We start from the raw sequence: 12,840 nt of genomic DNA, 5'->3' as shown, positions 1-12,840 counted from the left end.
GCGGGGGGATGGGGGGTGCCCACAGACCATCTCCCTGGGACTGAAGCCCATGACAGAAGTAGATCATGCTGTCTCTTCTCTATGTGAGTAGACCCACGAGTCTCATGTCCCCTGCCAGTATCCATGGAACAGCAACAGACTAAATTACTTGCTTGTAAGTAGGGCAACATCAAACCCCAGACCCAGCAGGTACTTTTGTAAGAAAACATTTTTAAAATGACAGAATAAGAAAATGAATAAAGCTACCACAAAAGAAAGAAAGTGAATAAAGTCACCAATAAGAAAATGAATAAAGTTACGTTGTTCCACCCAGTGCCTCTGTGAGTCATCTTTCTTGGTGACCCCAACACCTACAAACCATGCAGTGGGTTGACATCCCGGGACTGCTGCTCCTGGTGGGAGGCAACTGATGTCACTTGCTTGACAACGAGACTGACCTTTTCTTCCACCACGCCTTCATCTCTCCTCTCCAAATACTGACTTTTTTTCCACTATATTTGTAAAAGTTACGTGATTGTACGACTATAGCTCTTCTGTGGTATCTACAGGTTGATACAAATCATTAAAAATCAAAACATCAGCGTATCTAAGAACCAAATGGTGCATGTGACTCCCCGGAGAAGGATATATATGCCACGTTGCCACTTGAAGGAGAATCTTCCAGGAATCAAATCCCGTGGATTCTCTTATTTTCTTTCACATTCCCTCTGCTTTTCCTCACAGTCGGCTACCACACTCTGAGGAGCCTGTGCCATCACCATTTCCCCCATCCCTTTTTCACTTTGCCTCACACCAGTCAAATCCAAATATCCGAGAGTCAGACACTGGGAGAGTGTCTGCTTCTTGGCAACTCCCAGGTGGTTATGATACGCTTCCCGGACTGCAACACTGACCTACGGAACTGAAATGATGAATTCATGTCAGAAGAAATAGGATTTGGGGAAGAATTCATTACCTGGACCATTTTCAGCAGCTGGAATAAAAAGTACTTAACAACAACAAAAATCACACACAAAGGCCAAAAAGTGTTTTGAAAAAGTGCTTTGAGAATTTACTGTACAGTTTTTTTAAACAATTTATTTATATGTTGGCTTCTACATGCTCTTACATTCGTGTAAAACATTTATACATATTCTTTACAATTTGTACATATATTAAATGGCTATAGCATAAACATTGTTCTATGGGATTTTATAGAAGAAAAATCAAGTGGGGAGAATTACTTATGAAACATTAACAAAAACCCGTGATATTGAAGAACAACATGTTCTCATATTCATTTGATTTCATCTACTTATTTTTGGTGTCATTTTATTGATGCTGGCCCAGACTTTCCATTTCCCGTAATTATTAGGTCAGAAAAATGAAAGCAGCGGGAGGGAACGCGGTAAGGCACCTGTGGGAGACGGGAGCGCTCCTCCGCAGGGGTGAGACGGTGGCTGCCAGTGTTGAGTTCGAGCTGACGGTGTGCCAAGGTCCTGTTTTGCTTTATGCCGTTAAGTGAAGCGCTGGAAGTGCTGGTGCTCAGAAACACCCTGTGTGAAGTTTCGGATGTAGTCAGGAAGGGCGCTGGTCTATTCTCTCTCTCCAACCTCAGAGCGCTGGGGACTCTGTACACTGCTGAGGCTGCAGCCCTTCTCAGTCCCTACACTTTTCCATCTAATGGGGAGCTAACCTGTGCTTTTTCTCTTTGCTGATTACACCAACTGGCCATGAACCCGCCACCCAAGCCAAGCAGTGTGCCGTGCCCGCAGCAGCGCTTCTCATCACGGTGGATGAGGAGCCAAAGAATAAGAAAGGGCCAGAGACGCCGGGGTGCTGGGTGCCCTCCTTCCCCCAGGCCCTCCCGAGCACAGGCCTCCGCACAGCCACTCACCCGTCGGACCAAAGCCACAAAATTCTCTACAAAGTCCCTCAATTCTTCTAATGTATTCTTCATGGCATAAAACATGCCTTAACCAAGATTAGGAAGGAAGTGCAAAGAGAGAAAGCACTGGTCCTCACATAAGAGCAGCACATCAGAAATGACGCTGAGGACACGGGTGGCCAGGGGTATCTGCTCATCTGCCAGGCTGTGGGGTCCCCCTGGAGGGACATGGGATGGCCCACCTGCCACACACCACGATGGCACTAGCAGCCCCAGGGGCCCCCAGCGTCCTCCCTCTTGAAGTGTAAGCACTTGAGCTGTAACTGTGGCAGTGAAAGGCGTAACGACTTCCCTCAATGATAGGAGCCCCAGAGGACTGAAAGGAGTTATAAAAATATACAAACATAGATATTTTTTATTCTGGCATAGTTCATATTTTTAAGAAAGTAATTAGTAATTAATTATCTGACACTGGGTAAGAACTGGAAGATTGTGGGAGACTTATAAATTATATAAGACTTATAATTTATAAGACATATAAATTATGACTCTATGTAAAATATCAGTGGGGAGAAGCCCCTCATTTTCCACTGAAAATTCTGGTAACTTTTAAGTACTTTCCAAAAATAGAGACAATTTCCACTGGTTTAAATAATGGATGGGGAAATGAACAAAAGACCATCCCTAAATAACTGACGCATTTAGGGTGGCTAATAAAATAAATGCAGTTTTTTGCAACTCTTTCTTTTTGGTTTTGTTTCCTTTTTTTTCTGAATCATAGGGGAAAAAAAGTTTTGAATTGCATTGCCCCAAGTCAGGAGAAAGCACGCGGCATTCTCTTCAAGGCCCGTTCTGTCCTACATCACTGGAAAGCGGCTGAGGGCCTGCCTCAGCTTTTCTGCAATCTGACAAGAAAGCAAAACAAAACAACGTTGAGATATCACTCCCATTACGACCTCACAGTATTCTTTATTCACAACTCCAACAAGTTAAACATGACACAAATTCCAATTCTTTGACTGGTCTTTTTGGCACCAGCCCTGCCCCGCGTTGCTGCTGGAGAGACCTTAACCCCAAATGGCACCGGCAGCGCTGGGGCCCGAGCTGGCCCTGGTGGTCCCTTCCCGCCGGGAGGCGTCTACACATGCTCCCCACCTCTGCCCTAGCGGCGCTTCCAGACCACCTGCTTTTCCTCAGATGAGCTGGGGGCTCAGGCCTTCATGCTTGCCTAGAGCCCCCTCTTTCCTGGAGGAGTATGAGCTTCCAGAATCCCCTGAGGTTGTGTCGCCCTGGCCACACCCTGCTGTCACTGCTGAGTGTGCAGACAGCACGAGCCTGCCTGTGAAGCTAACGAGGCGCTGCAGTGGTCTCTGCGCCAGGGCCTCTTGCTCCTTGAAGGCACAGCTGTCTTATCCATCCCTGGATGCTAAACATCCAGCATGAGGGCTTGGTATATAAGAAACACTCAATATATGTCTGCTCCATGAACACATACACAAATTTTAGTAACTTAAGGGTTACTTTGCCATAAAACTTAGATCTAAAACCTGACAATGTTATATCAGCTACTTAGGTTTATGCAAAGACAGTGATGAAATACATGGTTTTCTATTCTGAATTACAATGTCACTATACCATACCTGGACTTGAAAATCAATAAATCAACACTATCAAAATTTTGAGAGTTGCCCTTGCATTATTTTCTCACACAGACAAATGTAATCTGTTATATTCTAATATACAATGAAAGGCAAATCCACAATGGCACCAACTGACGGGAAAAGTGTGCATTTAAAGAGCACAGGGCCCACGTCCTGTAAGGGAGGACAGGGCTTAGGTGAGTTCCTCCCGTAAGTTAGTCTCCCAAACCAACTGTCCAAGACACAATTCACAAATATGCATTAGGTACATCAAGCACAGTTCTCCTTTAAGAACTGGCTGCTGGAGACAGGCGTTTTCAGCAGTGTCCAGCTCGCAGATGCCACCAGTATGGCTGAGCAGAGGGCTTGCTCACCACTCCCCATGAACATGGCTTAGATCCCATGGCCAGAGGGGAGCTGGGTAGGCAGCAAGGCCGCCAGCGGAGGCTGGATTCTACATTACAGACCTTACCTGCAGGTGTCTGAGGGGGACATGCTACTAGATTTTTATTTTCTATAGACTCTGGTAAACAACAAAATTACTAAGCAGAGGTAAGAAAAATTTAAGTTTTCGTTATTGTTTTGTGAATAGAACCATCCCACGTCTCGCTTTTTTGGTTTTCTCTCTGCGATTTCCATGGCGCACTGTGAAAACCTCATTCACAAAAAGCAAAGGCTGCCTTTGGTTTCCTGTGTGGTGCCAGGCTCCTGTTCCAGCTGCCAACGGAGCCCCAGGGACGGCTGGGTGACCTCATCTCATTCAGCACCGTTCCTGGTGCACAGAGGCACAGAGAGGCTGTGACGGCGGGAAGGAGCTGCACAATAAGGAACTTCTTGGGGCCTTGCAACTAGCATCCAAGACCCCTGCTTCAGAAGAAAATCTTTTTTAACCCAGTGTTATCCAAAAAGCAAAGGGCAGATGGAATTAGGAGATTAAAAAAATCCTGTTCAAAATTTAGGCTCCTTTGGTTTATTACTTAGGATTAAAGAATACAAACAGATTAACTTTACATGCCCAAAGTGGTTTACCAGGAACCCTCTCCTCAAGCACATGCGAAAGGCACGTGGACGCCCACTCACCGTTTCGTAAAACTGCACTTGCTGCTCCAGGTACAGGCGGATGACACTGTTGTAATCATAGATCCGGTTACTGTGAAAGTGATTCATCTCAGCTACAACCAAAATCGAAACATCAATCAGTTTTCCCTCAAGTTTTCAAATGACAACACCTGGTTTCTCTGCTCAGTTACAATTAATCATCAATCTGACCTAATCTGGTTGGCTGTTGTTGTCAGTTCTTGGCAAATCACTTTACTAAGAGGTTAGAAAAACAAGTTGAGCTGGGCGCAGTGGCTCACACCTGTAATCCCAGCACTTTGGGAGGTGAGGTAGGTGGATCACCTGAGGTCAGGAGTTCAAGACCAGCCTGGCCAGCATGGCAAAACCCCATCTCTACTAAGAATACAAAAATTAGCCGGGCATGGCAACAGGTGCCTGTAATCCCAGCTACTTGGGAGGCCGAGGCAGGAGAATTGCTTGAACTCAGGAGATGGAGGTTGCAGTGAGCCGAGATTGCACCACTGTACTCCAGCCTGGGTGACAGAGCGAGACTGTCTCAAACAAAACAAACAAAACAAAACAAAACAAGTTAATGACAAACATTACTTTCCAGTAAATGAATGACTTTCACTGTCTTGCATATTCAAAACTATAAAATCCAATACAGATAAATCACCCAAATGAGGACTATTACTCTAACAGAATTGACCAAATAGAAAATACTTGGTCATATTTGTTACAGATGACTGCAGTTCAAAGTCTCTGGTGTGTCTGCACTGGACCTAGCAGGCAGCTGGGGTCCCTGCCCCGCTCCCTCCTGCACAGCAATTGCTTCAGCAGGTTTCTGGTGAAAGGCTGGGCAGCGTGTGGGACAGCGGGAGACCCTTCTTCAGTACGGGAAGCTTTGCTGCCCCTGAGCACCAGCAACGCTGTCAGAACTCAACCTCTCACAGGGCAGGAGGACTGGATGCTGAGGGACAACTTTCTTCATGTTTGCTGAATACATGGATTCCTTATTTCTCTGTCCCCCTCTGCCCCTGCTCCCAACTCTAGAGGAGTCTTCGTCATCAGAGGACCTCACTGCCTCCCTCGGATGCCTCCTATGCCGCCTTCTCCCAAACCCTCCAGGCTGAGAAAGCCAGCGGCTGCACAGATTCCCATGACATGCAAACTGTTCTACATTTTACATTCAGTTACTTGAAGTTATACAAAGCTTTGTATTTATCAATTTGGATAACCTCAAACACAAGTTCAAAACCAAATTCCCCATTTCAAACCCTTCAAAACCCAAAACTTCAATCAGGGTTCCTCGTTTTTGCCGTAGTGGCCTTGGCTCTGGACACTTCCCTCATCCTTCTCTTTCTCCCATGAATGCCCCAGTCTTGAAAGCTGTTCCTTGGAAAAGCCTGCAAATGTGCTTCATTCTCTTCTCCCCAGTACCACATCTTTAGGCCCTCAAAGCTGAGACTACAACAGTGAGATGGTCTTCTGGTTGGGCTCTTGGACAGTGTCTGCATCTTCCAATCTCCCCTCCATAACCAGCAAATCCTTCTCCCTTGAGGATTGATTTCTTTTACTCCCTTTTAATGGCTTCTTAATGCCTGCATCAAGTCTAGAGCTTTCAAGTTCTTTCACAATCAAAGTTTATTTCCCAATAACCTCTAAGTATGTTTTACTCTTTCATGCCCATGACACAATCTAGCACCACAATTTTGTGGCTTTTGTTCCTAACAGAACACGCTCTCCATTCTCTGCCCATGCAAGTGCCATCCACCCACCCGCCAACAGGAAAAATCCACTTGCTGCCCTCATCTGCTCAAAAACACTCAAACCTATAGAAATTCATGTCTTTTTTTTTTCTTGACACAAAAAAACTGTGCCTAAAATGACACACCCAAACCCCTTCACATTCCATGATCCCAAGGCACGCAGGTTACAGACTGCTAAAAGCTGGGCTCTCGCATTTAATAGAGCATTATGATACCACAGATTACAAAAGGAATCTTAAATGTCTCTCAGAAATAATAAAATGTACAGTTTTAATCAAGCTGTCATCTATAGCCAGATAAGGTGGACAGGTGAAAAATTAAATAAATATTACAGATTTTCATCAGCACCGGGATCCTGCAAACGAGGGGCTTAAAAGGTCTCACTTACTTAACTGCTGCTCACATCTGGATTTCTCTCTAACAAGGGAAACTTTGCTGGGGCAAAAAAACCTCCACCTCATAAGGACCCTTTCATCTTACCTTGCAACGCGTAAGACATGATGCTGACTCTCTTCACCATGTTCTGTTTGTCTTGTAGGGTGATTTTACTTGTTGCAACTAGTTTGTCACTTTCTTTCACTTTTTCTATTGCTCCCTGTGAAATATAAAATGCAACAGTATGAATAAAGCTGAAATGATTAGTCATTAGTTTAAAATTTAACAATGCTAATATATTCTATAACTGATTTGCTACTGAACAGGAAATACCTCCACAAAATAAGAAGAGAGGAAAGCATCTAAATTTAACTTCCTTCAAGTCCCTTGGAAGCAAAAAGGTTGCTATTCTCGACAAATGTCACTAAGCTAAAATGAACAGTTTTATGCTACAACAAAAGAGAAAAGTAAACAGCACACCATCTCTGTAATATTCAGAAGCCGCTGACATTTGAGGAGTAGCACGTAATGGAAATCAGGCATTAGCAGGTTTTGGAAGTCATGTGGCTAGGTACAGGGCAGCATGTGCACACAGGCACTCTCTCTCTTTTTTTATACAACAGAATATTTTATAAGGTAGTGCCTAAGTGTGCTGATTCTAAGTCCTGGGCTTTCCTTTGATTTTTTAAGAGGCGCTGAATCCATTTAAAGACTCAGATGGAAGTGGCTAGAAAAGCTGCCAAACATCCCCACTCCAGTGTCATCATGCTGCTCGTTATTTACGGCTGTCTGGAAGGAACAACTCTATACTCATGCATTAATTAGGCTCCAGGCCTACAACTCTGATGCTGCTGGCATACATTTCGACAGCAAGCTAATTGTTCCGAGTTTTATATTAAGTTATCTGAAGTTGTACAAACCTAATTTACCTATGGTACCCCTTCATGATATTTAAGTTATAAAGCAGAATGCTAAAATGGCCACATGCCAGGACTGTTAAGATCACAGACCAGCCCTTTGCAGAGATTTTCCTAACAAATCCAAGTACATCACAATATACGATAGACTACTATGGTTGACATAAAATATAAAATACTCACAACTCATGCCTGAGGTGATGTACAGATTTTTAAAAAGGGAGAGAAAACCAGAATTCATATGTGAGGACACTCCAAACCAATGTCAAAATTCAGTTACAAAACCTTTCTAATGGGAATTATACATTGTTTCTTTTTTAATAATAAACACATAAAACCAATACTGACTACTACGCACGTCTGCCTCCTTCACCTGCTGTTGTCTTCTATAAATGTCTACGATTAGGTTACCTTGTGAGTGCCAATGATGTCAGGGAAGCAGCCAAGAAAACCTTTATACTCGTGATTACATTCCATCAGGAAATGGAGATCTTTCTTTGGCTATAACAAGATACAAGCTGATTGTTACTGGCAGAGAAATTCAGAAAATCAAGGAAAAGAGAACTATTATATCCAAAGACTATAAATCCTGCATGTGCTACACTAAATTATTGAGTGTTAAGCATTCAGATCACTTTTTCTAAAAGAAAATAACTCCCAAGACTGCCATACTTTGAATCATATGTTGTAAAGAAAACGACAAAACATCATGTAATTTTTAAGTTGGTTTGTAAAATTAGTTACTTTGACATGGCCCAAAATAATACCACCATGAAGGAAGAAAGTTCAGCTAATGCTGTATGTTTACACACAAACAAATGAGTTGTTGTAGTTTAACTTCTAAATATGAGCAGAGAATATAAAAATATTAAAACAACTAATCATTTTAAGTGGTAATTTTAAATTTTTCCATTTTTTCTGAATTATAACTTTAATAGCTATGTTATTAAAATGAATGCTTTTTTAGAAGTATCAGCAAAGTAGCCCATAACCACATTAGTGTGTGTACACATGTGTGCATCCATAAACATAGTTTTAAGTCATCTGAAAAATTTTTTTTTAATTAAGGGATTAGAAAATAACTTAGATTCTTCTTAAGGGAACTTATTATCTGTTATCTAAAAAGCCCCTGAAACTGGGGTACTAAAGACTCCAATAAAAGCTATGTAGCTATGACAAGGACCTACCCTGTCCTGGGGACTGTAGCAGGTGCTTTTTATTTATGAGCTATTAAATCTTAAGAACCATACAGGGTAGGCACTACCACTGCAGATTAACAGATGAGGAAAACACAGCTCAGAGAGGCTAAGCAATGGTCCATACAGATCTGAGCCAGCATTCTTTCCTGTTCTTTAGAATCCCCTGATGGCTAAGAACAGATCAGAGGCATCAATACTGGAGTGCATTCATTTAGATGTCTTTTTTTCTTTTGAGATAGGGTCTTGCTCTGTCACCCAGGCTGGAGTGCAGTGGTATGATCATGGCTCACTGCAGCCTTGACTTCCCGGGCTCAAGCAATCTTCCTACCTCAGCCTCCCGAGTAGCTGGGACTACAGGCGTACACCACTACACCCAGCTAATTTTTGGGGGTTCACTGTGTTGCCCAGGCTGGTCTCGAACTCCTGGACTCAAGAGATTCACCCGCCTTGGCCTCCCAAAGTGCCAGATTACAGGTGTGAGCCACTGTGCCTGGCCTATTTAGATTTCTTGATGACAAATGTATTCATCCACTTTGTCTTAACCTAAGAAACCATTATTAAACACAATTAACAGATACACAGAAACAGAAAAGAAGAGGGTACTTATTTGGGACGTTTGTCTTAAGACAGGTTTTAAATTAAATATGTGGACTAGATAGCAACAAATCTTAATTGGAATTGTGTGATTATGTTAGTACCTGTTCTGCCACGAGACTGGCAATTTCTTCATAAGTCTTTCCTGCTTCTGTTATTGCATCATTGAGATCTGTTTCACCTGAAAATGATCAATTTTATCAGTGGTTATAAGTTATACATATTTTCTTTTCACTTGTTAAAATTTTATTATTGATTTTATTGGTAAATTTTATTATAGAAACTTTCAAACATTTTCAAAACTATTGGGAATAGAATGAATGCCCATCACCCACCATCTGCCTTCCCCACTGGCAGCTCTCGCCAGCCTGTGTTCATCTACACCCCGACGCGCTTTCACCGGACATCAGCATCTCATCCATAAATCTTGCCTAATAGATGAGGACTCTAAAACATCAGGCAGTACCATTATGACACCTACGACGAGACTGTCACTCGGCTATAATGAGGCCTCTCAGGGTGAGCTGGCTGCTTGAATCAGGATGTAAAGGTCCATACGGCACAGAACTGATGCGTTTCTTAACTCTGTGGATTCTTCTCCCTCGGCCCCTTTTTTCCCTGCACGTTTCTTTTCGTGGGGTGTTGAACTTGTCGTGTGCCCTGGTGCCTGCATTCTGGATGCTGCTGGCTGCATCTCTGGTGATACGTCACACACTCCTCTGTCCCTGTGTTCTCTTCACACTGGCTATTAGACCTAGAGGCCTGATCAGAGTCACACACCACCAGTTCAGTTATTTCTACTCTTAGAATGTTAGAAAATGATTGTTACCTAGAATGACCATTGTCTGGATCTTTTATTTTAGTATGAGTTTGCAAAATGGTGCTATTCTATTTCTACCATTCCTTCTTTATTAGCTGAAATACTTCCATAAGGATCAACTTTCCTTTATCAATATTCCGGTTACCCAGAGGTAGAGTTTGAACAGGAAAAGCAGGTTAAGTGCTTAATTCTTTCTCTTTATAGTTTTCAAAATAATGAGTTAATCCACCACCACTCTCCAAAAGTAACTGAGATTAATTTCTTAAAAAGCATCTTTATAATTCTGGATTTAAAAATATTTGATATGCTTCATTCCACATTAATTATTATTTTCACTAATGCTCACATTTTCTTTTCTTTGGCCAGTGGTAGGCTCTTCCAATTGGTATCTAAGTCTTTTGATAGGAACCCTGGTTCACTGTGGTGGGACGTGGACCTTACGATTGGTGCCAGGGAATGCTTCTTGCTACTGGATTGGGTAACTGTTTCTAGGGCTTTAACAGAAAGGCAAACTGTATTTTTTTTTTAAGAAGGAAATCATGTAATGAGTTCACACTGTTTCCAAAGCAAATTTATGACTTTAGGGGTTTTCTTCATTTATTTTAAAACTTTTTATTTTAAAAATCTTAATTGCTAACAACAGTAACATAATTACGTATTTGCTTTATCCTACAACATGTAAATAGTTTTAGAAGTTTTAGAATAACAATACCAACATGATATTGACTACATGTTTAGTGAAAACAACTAACATTCTTATAGTCTTTCTGACCTTGAGGCACCCGCTCCTGGGGGCATATAAAATGCCATTTTAAGGTGTTTTGAAACAATTCCTCTGTGTGCTATGCCTTCATTTTGATGTATCATTTGTTTTATTTTGCTTTTGATTAGAAATTTTTTTCCATTTTGATTTAAATTTGTTTTCTAATAATTATGTAAAGCATTTACATTATTCCAAAGTCAACTGTACAAAACAAGATATAATCAGAAGTTTACTTTCCATCTCTCTCTCCTTCCCTATAATCATTTAAGAATTTTTATTGCTTATATTTCCATATGCTCATCCATAAGAATATGCAATGTTTCATGGTTTTGTGCAGGGGCCATGCTAATAGTCTGTATTATTTCAAGTTAGTACATGAACTCGTAAAGGAGCACTGGAAGTTATTTTTACTATAATCACAATATTTCCAGGAATCAAACTCATTTACATTATTGCAAGATCGCATAGTATAGCACTGCTCTAAGACGCCAACACATCTGAGCAAGTGGATGTGATGGACACAGTACTCCACACTGCTGACCTTCACTGTCCTTTGTAATGGGAGAAAAGCCAGTCAACAGGAACTTGAATGCTTCCTTAAAATATTATCTTAAGTAGAATGATATTCAACATAAAACATACACTGAGTATTTTTAATACTTGAAAAAGTGCTATTTGCAATATGGAATATTTAATTATGTATTGATAATCACAGTCCAGAAAATGTTAAAGAATCACGAAGCAGCTCCCAGTGGGGAACCCATGGATGCCTGTGGAGCCGGGCCATCATGATGGCCAAAATTCCAGCATCTCTAGGACAAATCTTCTCACCCTGTTGAGACATCACAGAGCCACCATGCTAAAAGGACTCCAAGACCTCTGCCTCCTCCCTAAGCAATGGGTGTGGCTTGCTCTCAGCTCTTCCATCACCCACTTGTTACCTGGGCCAAGATGCTTCTCTGTTCTGGCCTTGAGTTCCCAGTCTAGACCTCAAAGCCCGCTTCTGGTCTAAAAGTGTCAACTGTAAGACATGGTAAGGCCAGGGCAATGAGAACTATTGCCGTGTGGGAGCCCTAAATCTTACATTTTGGTGAGAAACTAATTTCTTATTAGTTTATTATTAAAATATTCAGAAACCGACATCCAAAGCACTGCCTGCCCTGAGTATCAGGATCAACACCTGTACCAATTCTACCACTTCTATAAGTGACAGGAGATAACAGATTTAATAGGTGCCACCTAGCTGACAAATGCTTTTTCTTTTTTTTTTCTTGAGATGGGGCCTCACTCTGTTGCCCATATTGGAGTGCAGTGGTGTGATCATGGCACACTATAGCCTCGACCTCCTGGGCTCAAGCGATCCTTCTGCTTCAGCCTCCAGAACAGCTGAGACTACAGGTGTGTGACACCACGCCTGGCTAATTTTTATTTTATTATTTTTGTAGAGATGGGGTCTCCTTATGTTGCCCAGGTTCCTTACCCTTTTAATAAAGAAAAAGAGCTAACTTGTTCTCATAAGTGCTGCCAATGTAAACCACGAAGGGATCCCTGGGTAAGATACACATTTATAGGATAAGCTGAAACAGTTATGAGTTAAGGAGAAAACAGGCAACACAAACTTATTACTTGGTCAAACATTTTTCCTTGAAATGGCCTTGATGAAATCTGGCTTTTTTTTTTTTTGAGACAGGATCTTGCTCTGTCACCCAGGCTGGAGTGCACTGGTAAGATCATGGCTCAGTGCAACCTCTGCCTCCCGGGCTTAAGTGATCCTCCCACCTCAGCCTCCCAAATAGTTGCAACTACCTGTATGCACCACCACACGTGGCTAATTTTT

At 42.0% G+C, this 12,840-nt stretch overlaps 1 protein-coding gene across 3 annotated transcripts in view; it reads right to left on the bottom strand.

The window, feature by feature from the left end:
• Window positions 1-1,026: 1,026 nt before the first annotated feature.
• Window positions 1,027-12,840, bottom strand: part of SNX9 (sorting nexin 9) — a 120,444-nt gene continuing 108,630 nt past the window's right edge. For 2 of the 3 annotated variants that reach the window (XM_001144722.7, XM_009452308.5), the window contains 5 exons: window positions 9,525-9,601; window positions 8,039-8,128; window positions 6,816-6,930; window positions 4,588-4,679; window positions 1,027-2,772 (listed from right to left, as the gene is read on the bottom strand). In XM_001144722.7, coding sequence (XP_001144722.1) covers window positions 2,725-2,772; window positions 4,588-4,679; window positions 6,816-6,930; window positions 8,039-8,128; window positions 9,525-9,601 — 422 coding nt within the window. In that variant the 3' untranslated portion in view covers window positions 1,027-2,724. Of the gene's footprint in view, window positions 2,773-4,587; window positions 4,680-6,815; window positions 6,931-8,038; window positions 8,129-9,524; window positions 9,602-9,901; window positions 10,183-12,840 lie in introns of those variants that run through there. The other variant, XM_016956527.4, reaches the window with a different exon arrangement.

The sequence above is a fragment of the Pan troglodytes genome, chromosome 5 (assembly GCF_028858775.2).
Source record: "Pan troglodytes isolate AG18354 chromosome 5, NHGRI_mPanTro3-v2.0_pri, whole genome shotgun sequence".
NCBI lineage: Eukaryota > Metazoa > Chordata > Mammalia > Primates > Hominidae > Pan > Pan troglodytes.
Note: the sequence above shows the minus strand (reverse complement) of the source record. Positions and strands in the feature narration are given on the sequence as shown.